We start from the raw sequence: 20,941 nt of genomic DNA on the forward strand, positions 1-20,941 counted from the left end.
GTTCCCTCATCTGTAAAATGGGGATGAACACCGTGAGCCCCCCATGGGACAACCTGATTACTTTGTAACCCCCCTCCCCCCGCACTTAGAACAGTGCTTTGCACATAGTCAGTGCTTAATAAATGCCATTATAATTATTATTATTATTATTATTATTAAAGGATTTCTTGTGGCCTTTTTCAATGTTGGATTATTGTTCATTCAGTGGTTCATCACTTGCATATTGAAGGTGCTTCACTAAGGAAACAAAGAACAAATTCAAGACATCCAGCACTTGTGCACTCAATCGAACAATTATTTACTTTGATTACTCTGTAAATAGTTGCATGTCGAGTGTAAGCTTCTTGTTGGCAGGGCATCTGTCACTTTTGCTTTGTTCTTAATTGCTTATTAAAATGCACTGCACTCAGTGGGTGCTTTATAAGTGTTATTGCTAATACAATCTTTTGGGGAAAATGAACTTTTAAAAAAAATTCCAAGTCAAAAGTATGCTTATCTACTTTTCAAGAGAGAAAGGACAGTTTTCAAAAATAGCCACTGAAAACATCACTTAATAGTTTGTGTCCAAATTGCTAAGAACTATCCAGAAGAATCTAAGACAGTCCGCTTTATATTTTAAAACAAGATAGTTTAAATCTAAAAGCAAGGACACACACAAGAATTATGTTTGCTTTATATCCGTTTATCATCAGTGACCTACTGTTCAGTGTGAGTTCTAGATGGATTGGTGGCAGGCTTAGATATATGCAATCTTTCTTCATTTTTATGTAAGAAAGAGAAGTCCCAACTCTTCACACACTCAAGAAAATGTAGACTAAATGGAAAATACTGAGATTACTTCAAACCAAAAAAGCTTCAACTGATACTTGAAATAAAAAAACAACAATATGACATGAATAAAAACTTTAATAAGATAAAATAAAAATGAAAAAATAGGTCCAAAAATATTTTTTAAACTAAAATTTAGGATGGAAACTGGATTCACTTAATCCAGTTTGTTAGAGTGGCAGGTAGCTAGGTATGATTTTTGCCTTTCCCACCATTTAAGAGGGAAATTTTTCTTCCTCTTTTCTAATGCTACAACTACCTTGGACAGGGAATATGGTCTTGGCTTTTCTTAAACTTTACCACGAGCTTAACCTAGTATATTGCCCTCAGTAGGTACTCAATAAAGACAATTTTTTCAGTTATTATTATAAACCAATAAAATTTTCCCAATAAGAGCCTGGCTCATGAAAAGTCTTGCCTGGTTCCAAATTTTGACTCTCTCCCATTTTTTAATGTTACTGAAATTCTTTTAATACCTAGTAGTTCCCAAAAGGAAAGCTTACCTATCTGTCTTGCTGCTTGTAATATAGCTTTCAAATCTTCACTGACAATTTGCACTTCTTTCTTCTCAAGATTATCATCCACAAATTTTACTATCTTCTTCCATGTAAGGCCCAAGCCTAAAATGTGCTCATGAAGCTTGGATCGTTTAGTCTGTAAAAAAAAACAGCATAGTTTAGAGAAGTATTCTGTTAAAAACTTTCTCCACTCTATTGGACACGCTTTTGTACAACCAAACACCATCAACCCAACAATGTAAAAAATACATCTATTCACATCCACAATTTCAAACAATAGAACATTTATCTAAAACTATATACCGACATTATCCAAAATGGTTTTCCTGTACAAATGCTCTCTAAAAGCACTAATGGTTCAAAAAAGATTTCCGAAGGCAGTTGCTATGTGCTCTTTATCTCTATGGAACTCCCTATCTTCTGCCTCTCTATGTTTATTTCTTGTAGTGGGAAGTTGTTGCTAATTAGGGATGACACTGAAGAAGAGTTTGTAAATGAAATGCTTAATACAGTTCTCTGCACACAGTAAGCACTCGATAAATATGACTAAATGAATGACGACTGGGCAAGGAAGTTTTTTAGATTATTTTTAACTGACAGACTATGTACATGGAAAGTTTATTAATTGTACATTGAAATAAATATTTTTTGTTGACAAGTTTCTTCCACCCAGTCAAGAAAACGCTAATGGAGATGTTGTGGAAATACAATCAAGAAGATACTCAATTTCTTTACTAGGTCAAAACAGTTCACTCAACAATGTTTTGTGTCCATTGGCAAAGAGAACTTTGAAGAATAGAAATTGTTGCCTTCTTAATATCTGCCCTAGCATCTTTCCTAATGGTTAAGGACGCAACATTAAGCATCCCTAACGCTTCCTCTGAGACCTGGAGTATTATCTCAACTTAGAAACCAATGATACCTGTCCTTTCCTTTTTCCAAAGTATGAGTTCATCAGCAATTTGCAGAATAAATGGAATAACAGAACCAAGGCAGATCTGTCTCATCTTGAGGCTATTTCAATTTTTTTAGCAATTTGAACGAATGTCTGTTTGAAAAATAACCATTTTGAAGAATCACATAACAGACAAATCCAATTTACTTAACCCTCACAAGAATTATAGCACAGTGGCAAAAACCATCTTTTTCTGCAAAGTAATAGTGGAAGCCTAAAGTGCATTTAGCATAAACTAAGATAGAAAACTACCAACACCAACAAAAACCTTTAAGACTGGGGAACAGTATCTTTGCACTTGAAAAGATTACATTCTACACTAGCTATCTGCATCACTAAGGTCGGAGAAGGAGAAAGTAAGACAGGATCTATATCCCAGATGCTTTTGGTCTCACATCAAACAAAACAGCAGTTCCATCCTAAGGAAATAAAACTGGCAAGAAGATTTCTCACGTTTGGCTGGGTGTGCGCAATGCAATATGTCTTATCTAAAAAAAACTGTACCATTAAGTCGGCCGATTCTTCATTATAATCATCTTGTTTGGTGACATTTGAAAAGGAGCGTAATGCTCCAGTAAGACGAGGTAAGGCCATCTATTATTCATTCAGTGATCCATACGCAGAGAAATGAAATTCCACTCCCAACGCCTAAGAGCTGAAACGGGGGGGGAAAAAAAAGACGATGTTTATCTTTTTTCTAAGCAATCAAACTAAAGGACTTCACCTCTGCAGAAGGAAACAAGGGAAAAATGATGCAACATCACCAAAGCTGAAAGCTGCTTCTTTCATATTTTATGCCAACACACTGGAAGACAGCACACACTCAATATACCCTGCTGTAGTAACAAATGACAAGCTGGTAGAGTCTTACCAGACTTCTGAACTTATTGGAAACTGAACAGTTTAACATTTTGAAAGCTTCTCCCCGTTCCACGGGTGTTTCAATCCAGGTCACCATGATTTAGGGAAGGAAATGCACTAACCGTCTTGTCAAGCACACTGCAGAGCTAAAATCAGTCACAAAAAATGATTATGCTTCACTTCGCCCCAGTGATACTTGATACCAGGAAGCCGCATGGCCTAGTAGAGAGTGCACAGGCCTGGGAGTAGAGAACCGGGTTCTAATCTCAGGATCTGCCACTTGCACGAGCTTCTCTGTGCCTCAGTTTCTTCACCCGTAAAATGGGGATTCAATACTTCTTCTGCCTCCTAGACTGTACGCTCCTTGGGGGGGCAGGGACTGCTTCTGATCTGATTAACACCTACTCATTCATTCATTCAATCGTATTTTTGAATGCCCCAGAATGCCCTATCTGTCCTAGAGCTCAATAATACAGTGCTCAGCACACATTAACTACTTAACACATACCACAGTTATTATAACACATTCCACTGTGTGCAGTGATCACTCAATGGTATTTGAGCACTTACGGCATGCAAAGCATTGCACTAACCATTTGGTAAAGTTCAGTTCACCAGAGTTGGAATATGCAATCCATGCCCACAAGGAGCTTGCAATCCACAGGGGTAACAGATACTAAAACATATTAGGAATAGGCAAAATAGCATAGCACAAGAATATTTACATTCATGATGTGGGGCTGCGGTGAATATCAAAGTGCTAAAGTGATGACACACATTTAGAAACTTTTAGCTAGGTCTTACGTACACTAAAATATTTAGATTGCGAACATTCCTGTGCGTCCCCTGGTTAGAGGTATGATATATGTTCATTACATATACAAATTGTATGTATTACAGCCCCTGCATCACCAAGCACTAGGAATAGCAAATGAACAGTTTCGACCCTGTCTTTGAAAACCAGTTAATGTAAACTACTAGCAAAGTGAAAGCAAAAGTGTAAGTTTCCAAGAAAATTCAGAGTTCTGATCATTTGAACTTGCTTAGTATTAACTATTCACACAAACTATGAAAAAAACAGTACATTTGCACAGCGCATAGTGGGTGCTTAACAAATACCATTTAGAAAACAGGTTTACATCTCAGATCTTCTACTGGCCCCTTGTGTAACCTTGAGCAAGTCACTTACCTCTATGAACCTAATACCTCTATGAGAAAATATTTTCCTCATTGGGAAAATACGGAATAAAAAATGATTGTTAGCTTCTTGGAGACAGGAATGGTGTCCAATTTCAAATCTACTCCAGCGCTTGGCACACAATAAGTGCTTAATGGCGTAATTATTATTATCCCCTTTTAGAGAGAAGGTAAATCATTCAACATGGACATCTTTTAGGCTTCATTTAATGCTTGGCTTTAAATCCTATGCTTCTGACTTGCGAGAGGTTTTTAAGCCTTTCACAGCTCAAGTTACAAAACACCCGTCACACTGATAACACTGAAAAAATACAGAACCAGAAAGTGCCTTGATTCCACATTTTTTCACTCAATTACTGTAACTTCGCACGTTTTTGAATCTTTTCAAGAAGGGTAGAAATCTGTCTTCTAGACTGTAAGCTCACTGTGAGCAGAGAATGTGTCTGTACTGTTATATTGTACTCTCCCAAACTCTTAGTACAGTGCTCTGCACAAAGTAAGCACTCAAGGAAATACAACTGACCAACTGACTAAATGGCTAAGTGATGTTTTAAGTAGTACGATTCCAGTGTTGGCTCCCAGTTAATGGTGTCCAAAAAAGCATGTCTTCAAAAACAAATGATTTTCAACAAGTCTGGAAAGGTTCCCATCAATCAGCCAATGTCATCTGTATTGATTTGAGGTAGAATGCAAGCTCCTTGAAGGCGGAGATCTGGTCTGCTAATTCTACTGTACTCTCAAACCATTAGTAGAGTGCTTTGTGCATAGTAATAATAATGTTGGTATTTGTTAAGCGCTTACTATGTGCCAAGCACTGTTCTAAGCACTGGTATAGTAGATGCTAATTAAATACTATTGGTTGATTGCTTGGCCCCTGCATCTGGGAGACAAGTCATAAATGCTGAGGTCCCAGCTTCATTGAATTCTCATTTGTAAAATCAATCAATCAATCGCATTTATTGAGCGCTTACTGTGTGCAGAGCACTGCACTAAGCACTTGGGAAGTAGAAGTTGGCAACATATAGAGACGGTCCCTACGCAACAGTGGGCTCACAGTCTAGAAGCGGGAGACAGAGAACAAAACCAAACATATTGACAAAATAAAATAAATAGAATAGATATGTACAAGTAAAATAGAGTAATAAATATGTAGAAACATATATACATATATACAGGTGCTGTGGGGAAGGGAAGGAGGTAAGGCGGGGGGATGGGGGGGAGAGGAAGGAGGGGGCTCAGTCTGGGAAGGCCTCCTGGAGGAGGTGAGCTCTCAGTAGGGCCTTGAAGGGAGGAAGAGAGCTAGCTTGGTGGATGTGGGGAGGGAGAGCATTCCAGGCCAGGGGAATGGCATGGGCCGGGGGTCGACGGCGGGACAGGCGAGAACGAGACATGGTGAGGAGATTAGCGGCAGAGGAGCGGAGGGTGCGGGCTGGCCTGTAGAAGGAGAGAGGGGAGGTGATGTAGGAGGGGGCGAGGTGATGGACAGCCTTGAAGCCCAGGGTGAGGAGTTTCTGCCTGATGCGAAAGTTGATTGGTAGCCACTGGAGATTTTTGAGGAGGGGAGTAACATGCCCAGAGCGTTTCTAGACAAAGACAATCCGGGCAGCGGCGTAAAGTATGGATTGAAGTGGGGAGAGACAAGAGGATGGGAGATCAGAGAGGAGTCTGATACAGTAAAACCCTGCAAGACCTAGGACTGATGAATGCAGGATAAGAACCTTTAAAAAAAAACAAAACCCTCAACTACCTACTTAAAAACCTTATTTAAAGGCTCACCTCTTCAATTCAAATTCAGGGAAAGAAACATCTCCAAAAAACCCAGCTAGCCAACATCCTTCTCCACCCCGGCTTGCCTTCTAGTAACAAGTTTACATACTCCCGGTAAAACTGAAGTTCAAGCAGGCAGCCAGAACTCATTGGGAACCACAAAACTGACTTTACTCAAGCTCTGGCCAAACAGTGCCAAAGGTAGAATTCCAGTATTAAAGGCCAGTAGGCAGCTTCCACTAGTCACGGTAGCATCTGCTCATAAGTCGTTTAGAATGCAAAGTTACTATTTATAATTACACTGAGCTTGATAATGTTCTAGCATACCTACGTCCTCAGACAGACGAGGTGCAGAAGGATAACTATATTGTTCCAGCCAGCAAGAGGAAGGCTCATGAAGGAGTCCACTTCTGGCATTCGGCTATGCACCCAGAGCTATATTAGGTACAAAAATGCAAAGCCCAGGACAGTGGGTAACTTAGGGGCTTGGAGAAGGAGACCTTTTATTGTTAGATCATTAAAGTCAGACTTGAGTCAATGGTGGCCAAAGGACTGAACCATATGTCAGATATTTGAAGCCTATATGAGATGAGCTTAGTTGGTTGGATCCAGCTCATTCTCATCCCCAAAACTATTACTACTAATTAGCACTGACACCTCTGTTGGATGCTTTGAACAAGGAACCAAGAGCTGGCCCACGACTGGCCTGCTCATTCACTCATTCTCAGATGAGGCCCTTCAGACCAGACTGGAAAGGTGGTGTACAGAATCCCATCCCAGGCTTGCTCTGTGAATAGAAAGCACATTTTAAGCTCCACTGCTCTCATTCTGACACTTCTTATACAGAGTAATCTCTTTCTAACTCCTGTACCTTCCCCTTTTTTAAAAAAGAGCTATAATCCTCACTCTTTCACTCGACAACTAATAAAATAGTCCTGCCAATTTCAGCCTTTTCTTTATTAGTAGCCTGTAAGCTCATGGCGGGCAGGGAATGTTTCTATCAGCCCTGTTGTACTCTCCCAAGACTAAAGTTAGTTCACATGGTAAATGCTCAAAATATACCACTGACCTACTAGTGAGGTCATATTGGTGAGATTTTATTACTTTTATGCATTACACAACCCCAGTTTTGACATTTTAAAATAAATTGCATTTATCACAATAAAGGTGGAGAGTATTCTCAGTAATGCTTGGCATTTATCTGTTCTCTTGGAGGGTAACGATATGTTCTCAGATTATTATCCCAGCTGTACATTAAGTAGCAGAGAAGCAAATTGTCCAGCCCACTTGAAAGGACTTATACTCATTCTATTAACCAAGATTCAGGAACAATAGAAGATGATTCATCCAAGGTTTAAGAATTAATGAGTATATCAATTGGATTAAAGGACAACTAAAGTGCTGGATTCATGTCTTGGTAAATTCAAGAGTAAAATTGAAGCCTTCAAAAATGCCTTATTTATGGCAAAGCATAAACCTGCTGCTCATGGTATGGAGACCCTGTAAGAAGAGCATTTTCATTTCTTTCATTAAAACAGAATCGTACATTCTTCCAAAATAGCTGTGTTAGAGTGTGGGAGAAGCCTCAATAGCTTCATCAAGGACCCTATTCCTGGAGGTATAGGCTCAGTAGGCATTGCCTTGCTGCTTTGATCTCATGTGAGGAGTGGTAGCCATCTGGGGCTCCCGAGGGCACACAGGTCCAAGCAGAATCCAGCACCGGTCCAGCCCCCAGATTCATTTCCAGGTCACGTAACGAGGCTTGAGGCTTCAAACCCTCCCCCGCATCCACCTCAACCTCACCTGCAATGGTGCCCTCTGCTACGGTGCCCTCTGCTACCAGCCTGGCCGAGCAAAAGCTGGGTCGTGGGCCTGTGGAAGTATGCGAGCTTTCCCTCACAGGATCTACTTCATCCAGATGGCCTGACTTTCAAATCCCTCACGCTGGAATCTGCCTGCCTATACTTGCCACACACCAACGAGACCAGAATGGACTTCCAGGTCCCTGGTGCGTGCCCGGAATTACTGGCTCCTCTCAAGCCTTGCCGCCCTATCAAGTGTGCAAGACTGAACCCTGCCCAGGAAACCAATGATGCCAGCTTTCCTCCCATTTGCTGCTCCTTCTAATTATACCAAAACCCTTGCCCTTCAATCCACATTTCAGGCTCCTCCATTTAATGACACCGAAGCCAATTATGTTGCAAGGGAGGGTGCCTGAGAAGAAGCTCTTTAAATATTACGCATAGCAGCAAGCTCTATTAACCAGGGGTCCTGGTCAGTGACCACCCTGCTAATTTCAACCCTGACGGCAGTGGCAGTAACCCAGTCGTTTCAGGCTGGCCCAGTCTTTGGCTCCTCTCACCTCTGGGACCCACTCTACCACCCAATCGCAAAACCCATCCTGCCTCTTCATTACCACAAGTCTTGGCATGACTAAGGTTCATTTCCAAGTGAATTTACTGCAACCTCCCTCACAGGCCTTGCCCCACCAGTCACCATTTCTGCCCTCAAATTCACCCTGCACAGAGAAGTCAGGATGGCCCCGACAATTTGATTCCATTTTTCAAATCGTTCCCCTGATTCCCGGTTGGCCAGATTAAGACCTTTTTGTCTAATAACTTCATTAATAACTGAGGGTATTAGTTAAGTGTTTACTATGTGCCAAGCACTGTACTAAGCGCTGAGATAGATACAACATAATCAGGACAGACATAAGCCCTATCCCTCATGGGGCTCACAGTCTAAGAGGAGATATTTTTAATCTTCATTTTAGAAATAAGGAAACTGAAGCAGATAACTGATTTTCCCAAGGTCACACACAGCAGGCAAGTGGCAGAGCCAGGATTAGAACCCAGGTCCTCTAACTCTTGGGCCCATGCTCTTTCCACTAGCCCATGCTGCTTCTCAAGTCACATGTAACACTTGAACCTTGATGGGGGTAAAAATGCTTCAACACCTTTTCACCTAACAGCTGGTGTGAAGGACGCAAAAATGCAAGAGGTGAACTCCCAAAGAGCCAGAAGGTACACTAGCTTTCTCCTCCTCTCCCTCTTCCCCCCACTCCCTGAGAACACCCTCCCCGATTTTATTCTTATTCTCTCCTTCCCTTTCCGCAATCATAAACCCAGAATCTGTATTAAGGGTTAAAGAGAGGCAGAGATGGGGCCCAAGATCAATTTGCACTATCCTTCAAATGGGCATACTTCTCAGGTCTATTTAACGACTGAAATATGGGCCCTGGCTGTGCAGGCTTCCCTCTGTATGCTAGGAGACAATAGAGAATTGTTTACAAGGTTCTGATTAAACAACTAAAACTTTGGCAAAGTAAATAAAGGTTGCAAATCTTAATGCTTTTAGCAGTTGAAGTATATAAATATATTATTGAACAGAAAGCATAGACATAGAGAGAGCTTTAATTCACTTCCAAGTGCTTTTCATCAATAGCTGAATGGATGTGGATTGAATAAAGTTGTTTTTTTCAAGGAAAGATGCACTGTTTATAAATACTGTTATCTATTTATTGATATTTATTCATACTGGCTTGTATTTTGCATTCTTATACACTATATTGCAGTTATGCTTTCCTTAAAATGTTTGTATATTTACTATTTGTAAATAATGCCTTCTGTGCATTATTTGGGTTGTCCATCACTGGCTGTACAAACCAAAGACAGACAAGGAAGTCATTTATCTTAAAAACTGCTTTTCTGTCCTAAATGATAGTCCTAACTGACTATCCAAGGTTCCAGGAGTTCACAAACCAATGTTTTCCATGAAAATGCTGCTGGGTCTCAGGAAGAGAAGGTGCTTTTGGAAGTTTTAATCCTGCCTCTAGCCTGGGTCTCAGGAAGAGAGGGTGTTTTTGGAAGTTTTAATCCTGCCTCTAGCCTGATGTTAGCATTGCGATAGTCTCGTAACTTTTCTGTGTTTGTTTTTTCATATATAAAATAATGATTCGTACAGTGGCTGGCACTTAGTAAGCACTTAAAAAATACCATAAAAAAGAGATAATGTTTATGTTCCGATTTCTATCACCACCTTTAAGAGGGATGCGATCAGTATCATTTGGGATGTGAAAGCACTTCAGAAAAATTACAAAGTACTGAACAAATCCAAGGTAAGGTATCAGAGCGTACAGACAAATTAAATCATGAAAGCTCTTATGCCAAGGATTTGGAAAAACATTTAATTTTATCATTTACCTTTGACTGTAAAGAGCGGCAAACAGCAATTACATTAATCTGGCATCAGGGATGGCATCTGGGAAGAGGTACATATGAACTTTCTCTACCACACAGCCTTAGTCATTAGATATTTGTTATGCACTTACTATGTGTCGAGTACTGTACTGGGGAAGATACAAGATGTTCAGGTCAGACACAGACCCTGTCCTACACATAGCTCACAGTCTAAGTAGGAAGGAGAACAGGTACTGAATCCCCATTTTACGGATGCCATTGCTATCTAAATTTCACGTGGACCTCTACCTACATGACAAAATTACACTCTCGGAGCAGTTGACTTCCTTGACAGTACCCACAAAAATCACAGACTGAAAGAACATTCATTATACTATTTCTCTAGTCAGATATGTCCCTAGGAACTCACTTGCTGTTAAGGCTTATAAATATTAAGTAGCAGTAGTAACAAGTTCTTCCGTGGGCTTGCTTAATTTTATAACCATTTCTGCCAATAAGGCCTTTCAAAAACACTCCCAATCATTTATTCGTCTAACTTCAAACTCTACAATTAGAGTTACCTCTATACAGGTTTTGCTAATTCTAACAGTATGACTACCAAAAGAAAAGTTAAATGGCAAAGATGGAAAAAAAATGTTGTTTTCATTCAGCAAACAAGACCCAGAAAGCAACACATTAAGACCTTTGACAGCAACAGTATGGCTTCTGGGGAAAAAAAAAAACTAATTAATTTCTGGGATGCTGAGAACATCCACACTGGTTTATTTATTGTAGCTTTTTGGTAGCAATCAGAAGCATTCCCTATAGGATTCTGTCTGAATGGAAGACTGAAATTGCAACTGCTAAAAACGTAACTAATATTCAGACCTCACAAACCCAGAGAGATCGATCAGACAAATATTTGAGGCCCGGAAACAAAACAAAGTATCTCTGTTCAATTGGAACATCACATTTGTCGTCAGTAAAACATTAAAAAGTGATTTCCAAAGAAAACATACTGACTGGTCACTGCTGAAATGAAGTGCGCTGAGCCCCTGTCGTCAACTGGCCCAAAGCCAAAGTGAAGATTTTTTCCCCCAAAACCTGACTCTTTGTAAAGTTTTAAATGTGAATACTTAGGTACTGGAACATGAGGTGAATAACAGAAAGGGGAGAGCTTGGGGAAAAGCTTACATTTTTCAAAAACAGTTCTGAAATTAAAAAGGAAAATGTAAGTATTTTATTGATCATCAGCCCACGCACAGCTATAAATGATAAAGCCATTAAATAATGTGGCAGTATCTAGCTATATATGTGCATATATTTAGGACTTTTGCCTATTTAATCCAATGTCTACCCCAAAAACATTCTACTACAATTAATCTCCCCTCAAAAATTGTAACTGTTAAACTTTTCAAAAAATTTTAATCCCTACATTGGACTTAAATTGGCTTACAACATAGTCATCGTCAACCGAGGCATCTGTAGTTAAATTGTCCATTTCCCTACTGCTGTCAGTGGAATCAGCATGCATTTTGGAATGTGACATCTGGAAGTACTGGCCGAAATCCCTGCAAGGATTTCACTTCTCCCCTTTTATAAAGTATCTGAGGTTTCCTAGTACAGTTGGCGTCCATGAACAGTTTTTGTTTCAATATAAAGTTACTACTCAAATCCAAGATGTGGATATTGTTCGATTTTGGACTGATGCTAGAATCCAATATCCACAATTAAGAATCTAAGCTATGTATGCCAACAAGCAGCCAACAGGTAGCTGTTATGTCCAGTTTATTTAGTCATCTGAAACACTTGCAAATGCCCAAAGGAGCAATATTATTGAAGAAACACTTGTACGGTAGATTATATTGTTGCTTGTTAATAAAAAGCATCAAATAAAACTGGATTTTTGGAAAAGTACCCCAGACTTTTATCTGAAAATAAAGCCTGATAATTGTCTCTGGTTAACAGTTTTTCAAGCCCGCAAAATCTATACCTTGCTAATAAAATGAACATTTTGTGGGACATGTCAAAAATTGTTTTATTATGAAAAGTCCCTATGGCAACGGATATAGAAGACACTCAAATTCTGATGACATACATATTATTATTCATTCAATTGCACTTATTAAGCGCTTACTGTGTGCAGAGCACTGTACGAAGTGCTTGGGAAACTACAATACAATATTAAAGAGTGACAATTCCCACTATGGAAGATTCCCTCAATGACATGCTCAGGCATATAATATTAGTAAATTTCCTTTGCAATCACACCCATGATGGCATTGGCCTGCCCAGAAGAAACCAGGGAAGGAGGGAAATCAAGCAAAACAGTTGCAGCATGCCTGGGGGCAGCAGAGGAGGTGAAGAATTTACATTTAGTATGGGGAGGGGGTTAATCTCTGTTCACATGTCTCACCCTAAAAGCAGGCATCTTTCCCTTAGGCATATCTTGAGAATAGAGAAGGATGTACGAATGGGAATGTAGTAGACGCTTATCAGTGGTATAAAGTAAAACAAATTGTCTTCATTTTAACAATAACAATTATAATAACAATAGCATTTGTTAATTCATTCATTCCATCTACCAAGGACTGTATTAAGCACTGGGGTAGTAATAATAATAATAATGGTATTTGTTAAGCACTTACAATGTGCCAAGTACTGTTCTAAGCGCTGGGGTGGATACGAGGTAATCAGGTTGTCCCACGTGGGGCTCACAGTCTTAGCCCCCATTTTACAGATAAGGTAACTGAGGCCCAGAGAATTGAAGCAACTTGCCCAAGGTCACACAGCTGACAAGTGGCAGAGGCGGAATTAGAACCCATATCCTCTGACTCCAAAGCCCGTACTCTTGCCACTAGGACATGCTGCTTCCTCAGGGGTATCTCAGCAGATACAAGACATTCAGGTCCCACATGGGGCTCAGAATCTAAGTAGGAGGGAGGACAGGGATCAAATTCCCATTCTGCGGATGAGGGAATTGAGGCACAGAGAATAATATTAATAATAACTGTGGTATTTGTTAAGCGCTTACCATGTGCCAAGCACTATAACAATAATAATAATGGTATTTGTTAAGCACTTATTCTGTGTGAAGCACTGTTCTAAGCTCTGGGTAGATACAAGGTAATCAGGTTGTCCCACATGGGGCTCACAGTCTTAATCCCCATTTTACAGATGAGGTAACTGAGGCCCAGAGAAGTGAAGTGACTTGCCCAAAGTCACAGAGCGGACAAGTGGTGGAGCCAGGATTAGAACCCATGACCTCTGACTCCCAAGCCCGGCCTCTTTCCATTAAGTCACGCTACTTCTCTAAGCGCTGGGGTGGATGCAAGCAAATCGTGTTGGACACAGTCCCCTGTCCCTCTTGGGGCTCACTGTCAATCTCCATTTTACAGATGAGGTAACTGAGGCCCGGAGGAGTAAAGCACCCTCCCCAAGGTCACACAGCAGAACCGGAATTAGAACTCAGGTTCTCCGACTCCCAGACTCGTGCTCCTTTCCACTGGGCAATACTGCTTCCCACGTCATTTCCACTTGGCATTACAAAAGCAGAAAAGAGCTTCTCCCCGCCCTTAGATCCACATTATACTGGATTTGGGGATAACGTGGCGCTTGACGCTTAAATGAATCCCATTTTTCTTCCAAGTCAAGCCTTTCCAATCAATCCGGAGGCGACGGATCCGATGGAGCTCGTTTCAAGTCAGGGAAGCAGAGGAGAAAAACCGGTTCCAACAGCTGCCAAGGCGCTGCCCTGGAAACGAGCTGAAAATGTGCAATTTTCTCTCTTCTGCCCCGCCCCTCCGTGTGAAAGGCACCGGACCTCCAACCCAAAAGGCCGCATCTTTCCAAAGTTGGCCAACTTTTCCGTCCCGTCCTGAGTTGGTCCCGGGACATTTTTCCACCCAACTTGGCAGCCGGCCCAGGGAGGAGTTGGGTGTTTGTGTTCCACCGGTGAAGGAAACTGAAAAAAGGAAACTAAACGGGCCTCGGAAAGTGAACCGAAAACAAACCGGCCGAGGGCAGGGGGTTGGGGAAGAAAGAGGGCCTTCGTTGGCTTACGGAGGCCTGGCAGATTGGCCTCATTCATTCATTCAATCGTATTTATAAATAATAACAGTAGTAATGGCATCTGTTAAGTGCTATGTGTGAAGCACTGTTCTAAGCTCGGTGGGGGGGGAAATACATGGTGATCAGGTTGTCCCACGTGGGGCTCACAGTCATAATCCCCATTTTGCAGATGAGGGAACTGAGGCCCAGAGAAGTTAAATGGAGTTAAGGTCACACAATAGACATGTGGAGCCGCGTTTTGTCTCTGACTCCTAAACCCGTGGTCTTTCCACTGAGCCATGCTGCTTCTCTATTGAGCGCTTACTGTGCTCTGAACACTAGACTAAGCGCTTGGAAAGTACAATCTGGCCTCGTGTTCGGTCCGTCCCTCGCCCCGCTCGGGTTGGGCCCGGACAGGGGGATGGGGTGGCTGGAAAAAAGGGGCGAGGGGAGGGCCGGATTGTCAAAGTTGGGCCACCTGGGGTTAATTAATTTTTGCTACTTAAGCATTTACTGCGTGCAAAGTACTGTTCTAAGTGCTGGGAGGATACAAGGTGAGCCCACTGTTGGGTAGGGACCGTCTCTATATGTTGCCAACTTGTACTTCCCAAGCGCTTAGTACAGTGCTCTGCACACAGTAAGCGCTCAATAAATATGACTGAATGAATGAATCAGGTTGTCCCACGTCAATCCCCATTTTATAGATGAGGTCACTGAGGCCCAGAGAAGTGACTTGCCCAAAGTCACCCAGCTGACAAGCGGCAAGCCGGGGTTAATTAATTACTTTTTGGTATTTGTTAAGCGCTTACTTTGTGCAAAGCACTGCTCTAAGCGCTGGTGATAAATTTGTCCCACGTGGGGCTCACAGTCTTAATCCCCATTTTCCAGATGGGGGAACTGAGGCTCAAAGAAGTGACTTGCCCAAAGTCACCCAGCTGATAAGCGGGAATCTGGGGTTAATTAATTACTTTTGGGTATTTGTTAAGCGCTTACTATGTGCAAAGCACTGTTCTAAGCGCTGGTGATCAGGCTGTCCCACGTGGGGCTCACAGTCTTAATCCCCATTTTCCACAGGGGGAACTGAGGCTCAGAGAAGTGACTTGCCCCAAGTCACCCAGCTGATAAGCGGGAATCCGGGGTTAATTAATTACTTTTCGGTATTTGTTAAGCGCTTACTATGTGCAAAGCACTGTTCTAAGCGCTGGTGATCAGGTTGCTCCATGTGGGGCTCAGTCTTAATCTCCATTTTCCAGGTGGGGGAAATGAGGCTCAGAGAAGTGACTTGCCCCAAGTCACCCAGCTGACAAGAGGGAATCCGGGATTAATTAATTACTTTTGGGTATTTGTTAAGCATTTACTATGTGCAAAGCACTGTTTTCCTCCCCCTCTCCATCCCCCCCCCCACCTCCTTCCCTTCCTCGCAGCACCTGTATATATGTTTGTACGTATTTATTACTCTATTTATTTATTTTACTTGTAGGGGAAGCAACGTGGCTCAGTGGAAAGAGCACGAGCTTTGGAGTCAGAGGTCGCAGGTTCAAATCCCAGCTCCACCACTTGTCAGCTGTGTGACGTTGGGCAAGTCACTTCACTTCTCTGGGCCTCAGTTCCAGGATGAAGACTGTGAGCCTTGTGGGACAACCTGATTACCTTGTATCTACCCCAGTGCTTAGAACAGTGCTTTGCACATAGTAAGCGCTTAACAAATACCAACATTATTATTATTATTTATTACATATCTATTCTATTTATTTCATTTTGTTAATATGTTTGGTTTTGTTCTCTGTCTCCCCCTTCTAGACTGTGAGCCCACTGTTGGGTAGGGACCGTCTCTATATGTTGCCAACTTGTACTTCCCAAGCGCTTAGTACAGTGCTCTGCACACAGTAAGCCGCTCAATAAATACAATTGATTGATTGGTGATAAATTTGTCCCACGTGGGGCTCAGTCTTAATCTCCATTTTCCAGCAGCGTGGCTCAGTGGAAAGAGCCTGGGCTTTGGAGTCAGAGGTCATGGGTTCGAATCCTGACTCCACCACTTGTCTGCTGTGTGACCTTGGGCAAGTCACTTCACTTCTCTGAGCCCGTTACCTCATCTGTAAAATGGGGATTAAGACTGTGAGCTCCACGTGGGACAACCTGATCACCATGTATCCCCCCCAGCGCTTAGAACAGTGCTTTGCACATAGTAAGCGCTTAACAAATACCATTATTATTATTATTATTATTATTATCTGTAATATGGGGATTAAGACTGTGAGCTCCACGTGGGACAACCTGATCACCATGTATCCCCCAGCGCTTAGAACAGTGCTTTGCACATAGTAACCGCTTAATAAATGCCATAAAAAAAAAAAATGAGTCTCAGAGAAGTGACTCACCCAAAGTCACCCAGCTGACAGGCGGCGGGGTCGGGATTTGAACCCACGACCCGCTGCCTCCTAAGGCCGTGGTCTTTCCACTGAGCCCCGCTGCTTCTCTGTGATGGTGTGTCTAGCGTGGAAATGTATGTGTGTAAATAAGTGCAGATGGTGAAGGTAGGCCTAGTGTGGGACTGTATGTGGGTTTGTGCGTTTGGGTGTAAGTGTGGATGGGGAAGGTAGAGAAGCAGTGTGGTTCAGTGGAAAGAGCACAGGCTTTGGAGTCGGAGGTCATGGGTTCAAATCCCAGCTCCGCCACTTGTCAGCTGTGTGACTTTGGGCAAGTTACTTGACTTCTCTGTGCCTCAGTTCACTCATCTGTAAAATGGGGATTAAGTCTGTGAGCCCCACGTGGGACAACCTAATCACTTTGTATCCTCCCCAGCACTTAGAACAGTGCTTTGCACCTAGTAAGCCATTAATAAATACCATTATTAATATTATTATTTGGAGTCAGAGGTCATGGGTTCAAATCCCGGCTCCGCCACGTCAGCTGGGTGACTTTGGGCGAGTCACTTTACTTCTCTGTGCCTCAGTGACCTCATCTGTAAAATGGGGATGAAGACTGTGGGGACAACCTGATCACCCTGTAACTTCCCCAGCGCTTAGAACAGTGCTTGGCACATAGTAGGCGCTTAATAAATGCCATTATCATTATTATTATTATTATTATTATTATTATTATTATTATTATTATTTGGAGTCAGAGGTCATGGATTCAAATCCCAGCTCCGCCAAATCAATCAATCAATCATATTTATTGAGCGCTTACTGTGTGAAGAGCACTGTACTAAGCGCTTGGGAAGTACAAGTTGGCAACATATAGAGACAGTCCCTACCCAACAGTGGGCTCACAGTCTAAAAGATGTCAGCTGTGTGACTTTGGGCAAGTCACTTCACTTCCCTGTGCCTCAGTGACCTCATCTGTAAAATGGGGATGAAGACTGCGGGGACAACCTCATCACCCTGTAACTTCCCCAGCGCTTAGAACAGTGCTTGGCACATAGTAAGCGCTTAATAAATGCTATCATTATTATTATTATTATTATTATTATTATTATTATTATTTGGAGTCAGAGATCATGGGTTCAAATCCCGGCTCCGCCACTTGTCAGCTGGGTGACTTTGGGCGAGTCACTTCACTTCTCTGTGCCTCAGTGACCTCATCTGTAAAATGGGGATTAAGTCGGTGAGCGCCACGTGGGACAACCTAATCACTTTGTATCCTCCCCAGCACTTAGAACAGTGCTTTGCACATAGTAAGCGCTTAATAAATGCCATTATTATCATTATTATTTCGAGTCAGAGGTCATGGGTTCAAATCCCGGCTCCGCCAAATGTCAGCTGGGGGACTTTGGGCAAGTCACTTCACTTTTCTGTGCCTCAGTGACCTCATCTGTAAAATGGGGATGAAGATGGCGGGGACAACCTGATCACCCTGTAACTTCCCCAGCGCTTAGAACAGTGCTTGGCACATAGTAGGCGCTTAATAAATGCCATTATCATTATTATTATTATCTGGAGTCAGAGATCATGGGTTCAAATCCCAGCTCCGCCAATCAATCAATCGTATTTATTGAGCGCTTACTGTGTGCAGAGCACTGTACTAAGCGCTTGGGAAGTCCAAGTTGGCAACATAGAGAGACAGCCCCTACCCAACAGTGGGCTCACAGTCTAAACGATGTCAGCTGTGTGACTTTGGGCAAGTCATCTCACTTCCCTGTGCCTCAGTGACCTCATCTGTAAAACGGGGATGAAGACTGCGGGGACAACCTGATCACCTTGTAACTTCCCCAGCGCTTAGAAAAGTGCTTGGCACATAGTAAGCGCTTAATAAATGCCATTATTATTATTATTATTATTATCATTATTATTATTTGGAGTCAGAGGTCATGGGTACAAATCCCGGCTCCGCCACTTGCCAGCTGGGTGACTTTGGGCGAGTCACTTCACTTCCCTGTGCCTCAGTGACCTCATCTGTAAAACGGGGATGAAGACTGCGGGGACAACCTGATCACCCTGTAACTTCCCCAGAGCTTAGAACAGGGCTTGGCACATAGTAGGCGCTTAATAAATGCCATTATTATTATTATTATTATTTGGTGTCAGAGGTCATGGGTTCAAATCCTGGCTCCGCCAAATCAATCATATTTACTGAGCGCTTACTGTGTGCAGAGCACTATACTAAGCACTTGGGAAGTACAAGTTGGCAACATATAGAGACAGTCCCTACCCAACAGTGGGCTCACAGTCTAAAAGATGTCAGCTGTGTGACTTTGGGCAAGTCACTTCCCTTCCCTGTGCCTCAGTGACCTCATCTGTAAAATGGGGATGAAGATTGCGGGGACAACCTGATCACCTTGTAACTTCCCCAGCGCTTAGAACAGTGCTTGGCACATAGTAAGCACTTAATAAAAGGCATTATTATTATTATTATTTGGAGTCAGAGGTCATGGGTTCAAATCCCAGCTCCGCCACTTGCCAGCTGGGTGACTTTGGGCGAGTCACTTCATTTCCCTGTGCCTCAGTGACCTCATCTGTAAAACGGGGATGAAGACTGCGGGGACAACCTGATCACCCTGTAACTTCCCCAGAGCTTAGAACAGTGCTTGGCACATAGTAGGCGCTTAATAAATGCCATGATTATTATTATTATTATTATTTGGTGTCAGAGGTCATGGGTTCAAATCCTGGCTCCGCCAAATCAATCAATCATATTTACTGAGCGCTTACTGTGTGCAGAGCACTATACTAAGCACTTGGAAGTACAAGTTGGCAACATATAGAGACAGTCCCTACCCAACAGTGGGCTCACAGTCTAAAAGATGTCAGCTGTGTGACTTTGGGCAAGTCACTTCCCTTCCCTGTGCCTCAGTGACCTCATCTGTAAAACGGGGATGAAGACTGCGGGGACAACCTGATCACCTTGTAACTTCCCCAGCGCTTAGAACAGTGCTTGGCACATAGTAGGCGCTTAATAAATGCCATTCTTATTATTATTTGGAGTCAGAGGTCATGGGTTCAAATCGCGGCTCCGCCACTTGTCAGCTGGGTGACTTTGGGCGAGTCACTTCACTTCTCTGTGCCTCAGTGACCTCATCTGTAAAATGGGGATGAAGACTGCGGGGACAACCTGATCACCTTGTAACTTCCCCAGCGCTTAGAACAGTGCTTGGCACGTAGTACGCGCTTAATAAATACCATTATTCTTCTTATTCTCTAGGGAGCGCAAGGCACTGGACTGAGCGCTGAGTCTTCTAGACTGTGAGCCCACGGTTGGGTAGGGACTGTCTCTAGGTGATGCCAATTTGTACTCCCCAAGCGCTTAGTCCAGTGCTCTGCACACAGTAAGCGCTCAATAAATACGATTGATGATGATGATGATGAAAGGAGAATTGGGCCCGGTGTGTCCGTCGGCCCGGTGGGGTTGGAGGAAGAGGGGAGGGATGGGGCCGGCGCCATCCTCCTCACGGCGGGCGGGCGGGGCGCCATGATGGCGGGGAGCCCCCCCCCTCACGTCGGTGTCCCCTCACCTCACGGGCCGGGCTCGGGGCTCCGCTTCTCCTCCTCGTCCTCCTTCTCCTCGTCCTCCTCCTCCGTGGCTTTCCATCCTCCGGGCCTCACTGCCGGACCGACCCTCCCGCCCCGCCACGCGGGAGGCGCGCGCGCGGACCGGCCGCGTGAGGAGCCCACCCGCACGGCCGGGGCCCCGCCCCGGACTGGGCCCCACTCGGCCCGCTCCGCGAGTCCCCGGCCACGTGGGTCACGTGGGCCAGCGTGGGCACGTCGACCGACGCACGCCCCCCCCCCCCGTTCCCCGCGCGCGCGCGCGCGCGCTCCGGCCGCGCCTGCGCGGGCTCGCTCTTGTCAGAGCTGGCTGCGTCATGCCCCTTCATTCATTCATTCATTCATTCACTCACTCATTCACTATTCACTCATTCATTCATTCATTCATTCACTCATTCATTCATTCATTCACTCACTCATTCATTCATTCATTCACTCACTCATTCATTCATTCATTCACTCACTCATTCATTCATTCACTCATTCATTCATTCACTCACTCATTCATTCATTCACTCATTCATTCACTCATTCATTCACTCATTCACTCACTCATTCACTCATTCATTCACTCATTCATTCATTCATTCACTCACTCAT

General features: G+C 43.2%; 1 protein-coding gene across 1 annotated transcript in view; it reads right to left on the reverse strand.

The window, feature by feature from the left end:
• ASCC3 (activating signal cointegrator 1 complex subunit 3) overlaps positions 1-20,462 on the reverse strand; it is a 281,982-nt gene extending 261,520 nt beyond the window's left edge. Inside the window, exons 1-3 of the mRNA XM_038761176.1 lie at positions 20,308-20,462; positions 2,806-2,956; positions 1,332-1,482 (exon numbers count right to left, since the gene is read on the reverse strand). Coding sequence (XP_038617104.1) covers positions 1,332-1,482; positions 2,806-2,895 — 241 coding nt within the window. The 5' untranslated portion in view covers positions 2,896-2,956; positions 20,308-20,462. The remainder of the gene's footprint in view (positions 1-1,331; positions 1,483-2,805; positions 2,957-20,307) is intronic.
• Positions 20,463-20,941: the final 479 nt, after the last annotated feature.

This window comes from Tachyglossus aculeatus, chromosome 19 (assembly GCF_015852505.1).
Source record: "Tachyglossus aculeatus isolate mTacAcu1 chromosome 19, mTacAcu1.pri, whole genome shotgun sequence".
Taxonomy (NCBI): domain Eukaryota; kingdom Metazoa; phylum Chordata; class Mammalia; order Monotremata; family Tachyglossidae; genus Tachyglossus; species Tachyglossus aculeatus.